The sequence below is a fragment of the Lactuca serriola genome, chromosome 4 (genome assembly GCF_051521515.1).
Source record: "Lactuca serriola cultivar US96UC23 chromosome 4, Lser_US96UC23_V15, whole genome shotgun sequence".
In the NCBI taxonomy this organism is placed as follows: Eukaryota; Viridiplantae; Streptophyta; class Magnoliopsida; order Asterales; family Asteraceae; genus Lactuca; species Lactuca serriola.
In genome coordinates, this window is record NC_136411.1 from 49685756 (window position 1) to 49689402 (window position 3647).

General features: G+C 34.3%; 1 protein-coding gene across 1 annotated transcript; it reads right to left on the minus strand.

The window, feature by feature from the left end:
- Positions 1-478: 478 nt before the first annotated feature.
- On the minus strand, positions 479-2639 carry LOC145098341 (uncharacterized). The gene is made up of 6 exons (XM_079035980.1): positions 2517-2639; positions 2389-2420; positions 1588-1689; positions 848-1287; positions 549-754; positions 479-493 (listed from the first exon to the last, which is right to left on the minus strand). Exons 1-6 carry the CDS (start codon positions 2637-2639, stop codon positions 479-481), a joined length of 918 nt encoding a protein of 305 aa, XP_078892106.1.
- Positions 2640-3647: the final 1008 nt, after the last annotated feature.

A 3647-nucleotide genomic window follows, 5' to 3' on the forward strand; every position in this document is an offset into this window, starting at 1 on the left:
AAATTGGTAAGAGTTGCATACCATGCTCTTCGTGCTTGTTTTAACCCATAAACTGCTTTGTTTAGAATATAAACATGATCAGGATGTTCCTTAATTACAAAACCCGGTGGTTGTTTGACATAGACAGTTTCTTCTAACTCTCCATTCAAGAATGCGCAATTAACATCCATTTGATAAACATCGAAATTTTTGTGAGCTGCATAGGCTAAATATATGCGAACTGCCTCGAGTCTTGCGACAGGGGCGAATGATTCTTCATAGTCAATTCCTTCTTGTTGCAAATAACCTTTTACTACAAGCCTAGCCTTGTTTCGAATAATATTGCCATCTTTGTCGGTTTTATTTTTGAAAATCCATTTTAACCCGACAACCGAAACATCAAAAGGTTTAGGAATAAGTCTCCAAACCTTGTTTCGTTCGAATTCAGCCAGTTCAGATTGCATAGCAACAACCCAATCTGAATGTTCCATTGCATTTTTTACTCTCTTTGGCTCTATTTTCGAAATAAAAACATTAAACATACAAAATTCTCGATTCGCATTAAGTACCTCATTTTTGGCACGAATCAAAGCTCTTGTCAACACACCATCTTGAGGATTCCCTATGACATGTTCTTTGGGATGACTTTTTGTCCATTTTTCCATTGGTGGATATGCCGGATTGAAGTCTAAAGGTGTATCTTCATACACTTCTTCGATTTCAATTTCAGCAACATAAATATTATCTTCAAATTCATACTCCCCCTCAACTGAATCTACAAGCTCCCCCTCAACTTGATTATTGTCTTGATGCTCCCCCTCAACATTTTGATCTTCATGTCTTTTCTCCCTCTCGAAAGTATGCCCACCTTGAACACTGATTTCATCAGTCGTACGCTCCCCCTCCATATGAACTTCAGGCATGCTTTCGCTACTATTTGAGTCAGATGTACAAGTAGAGTCATCATTGTGTTTTGAAGATTCTGGTGCTTGATTATCAGCAGCATGAATTTTAGCATTAATTGCCCTATCAGGAATACCAAATATTAATTCATAATCAAAATCAATAGTATTTTCATTTTCAACTTGATTATTTGAATCGGCTATGATGGGTTTTTGTTCAAATTTGTGATCTATCTTCTTAAGAAAATAGTCATCAAAGGTTAAGTTGAAAGTCTCTTCAACTTTTCGTGTTCTCTTGTTTAACACTCTGTATGCAACAGAATTATGCGAATATCCGAAGAAAATGCCTTCATCTGCCTTCGCATCAAACTTGGAGAGATTATCTTTTAAGTTCATTATAAAACACCTGCAACCAAAAACATGTAAAAATTTTACATTAGGTTTTCGATTGTTAAGTATTTCATATGGAGTAATATTGAATCTTTGATGAATAAATGAACGATTCTGAGTAAAACACGCAGTTGACACAGCTTCTGCCCAAAGATATTGAGGTAAGTTCGCATATGTCAGCATAGTCCTTGCCGCTTCGTATAGAGACCTATTCCTCGTTTCAACCACGCCATTTTGTTGTGGTGTATATGGTGATGAAAAATTATGCGAAATTCCCTTAGCTGTGAGAAAAGAATCCAGCATTTGATTTTTAAACTCAGAACCATTATCGCTTTTGATCTTGCGAACACTCTTCTGAAGACTCATCTCAATCTTCTTGATAAAGTCGATCATCATTTGAGCAACCTCAGATTTTAACCTGAGAAAAAATACCCATGTAAATCAAGAAAAATCATCAACAATAACTAAAATGTACCGCTTTTTATTGAGTGTCTCAACAGTCAACGGTCCACATAAGTCAATGTGAAGAAGTTCCAACGGTTCTATGGTATTCGAATCTATAATTATTGGATGTCATTTTCTATGTTGTTTTCCTTGTTCGCAAGCTGCACATAAAGTATCATTATCAAATTTAAGCACAGGCAAACCTCGAACCAAATCTTCAGTGACAAGTTTATTGATATTGCGAAAGTTCAAGTGAAATAATCTGCGATGCCATAGCCAGCTAATATCATTTGAAGCCTTCGACAAGAGACACATTGCTGGTTTTCCCACAATCGGTTTGATGTCGAGTGTGAACATATCTCCATATCTTTTTTATTTTAGAAACACTTCATTTGTATTCACTTTTGATATGATGCTACCTTTTTCATTAAACACCACCTGATTTCCAGTTCCCACAACAAGTTGTGAAACACTAATCAGGTTATGTTGAAGACCTTCGACATAAGCAACTCTATTTACTGTGAATTGTCCATTTGTGACTTTTCCATAGCCTTTTACTTGACATTTATGATTATTACCGAATTTGACTACTCCAATATTTTCCAAGCTTCTATAATCTCGCAAGTTCTCCTATCTTCCAGTCATGTGACGAGAGCAACCACTGTCAATGTACCATTTCGAATCGTATTGCTCATCACACATCATCTACAATTAATGAAAAAATTTAGGAGCCCAAGACTTTTTGGGTCCTTCATTAGTATCATTAAACAGATTCTTAGAATTTAAAAACCATGTTTTTACGTTTTCCTTCACATTTTGAATTAAATCAACATCATCTGATCTAGATATTGAAATAAAGTTGTTCGATAGTTTTGGGTTTTCTTTGATTTTCACCTCAGCCTTCGCAACCTGCTTAACTTTCATAACTGGTTTCCATTTTTGTATTGGAACGATTGAACCATGAGAAGATAAACTTTCAACATAGGATTCATTCACAAATTTTTCGAATGCAGTCTTGATTTGTTGTTGTGAAAATTTTCCATTTTGAAATTGTTTTCCTTTTCCTTCCAGCCAAGTGTTGATCGAATTTACATCAGACTTTCCTTTTGTGTAAGAAACTTTGGTTGGTTTTGTGATTGAATGATTTGGAAATTTTGGTTGTTTAGGTGAAAATTTTGTTTTCATTTGGGGTGTAACATTTAAAATTGGTGAATTATTCGTTGATTTTCCAACATTTTGAAACTTATGATCATTCACAAAATTATGCGAAATCTCATATTTTCTAATGTTATCATATTTTCAAATAGATCCCAACTTTTTATTTTTCAAATCCTGTGGTTTAACATCATTAGGCTGTTCGAACTTTTCTTTTGACACTATTTGTCAAAAAATTGTCTTTCGAGCTTTTCTTTTCGAAACATTGTTTTCACATGAAAATTTTCCATCACTTTAAATTCATGAGAATTCAATTTCACTTCTGATTTTGTTTCACCATCTTTTTGAAACACTTTCTCTCCTTTTGCATGTTTAACCACCCATTTTTGTGGTGGTTTTGGATGTTGAAAAACATAAGAATTTTGAGTTAGATTGTTTTCAACAGTGTTTTGATTTGCAAAGAAACCTTTTGTAGTTGACTGTTTGTTATCATTTTCAACCATTTTGTGAAATTCAGGTTTGATTTTCTCAACATTTCCAACAATAACGAAGACTTGATTTGGAAAAATTGTTTTATCAATGCATGTAAAATTCAGATAGACAACCGTGTTGGTTTCCAAGTAGTGTGCACCTTTGTCATTATGAATTTGGTTGAATTCCTTCGAGTCACCATATACTTGTTCAACAACAACGCGTGTAGGTGATGTTTCAGTCGAAACATTCTTCTCTTTCTCACATTCAAATGAAGTTTTCACTTTTTCTTCGTCATCATCAGTG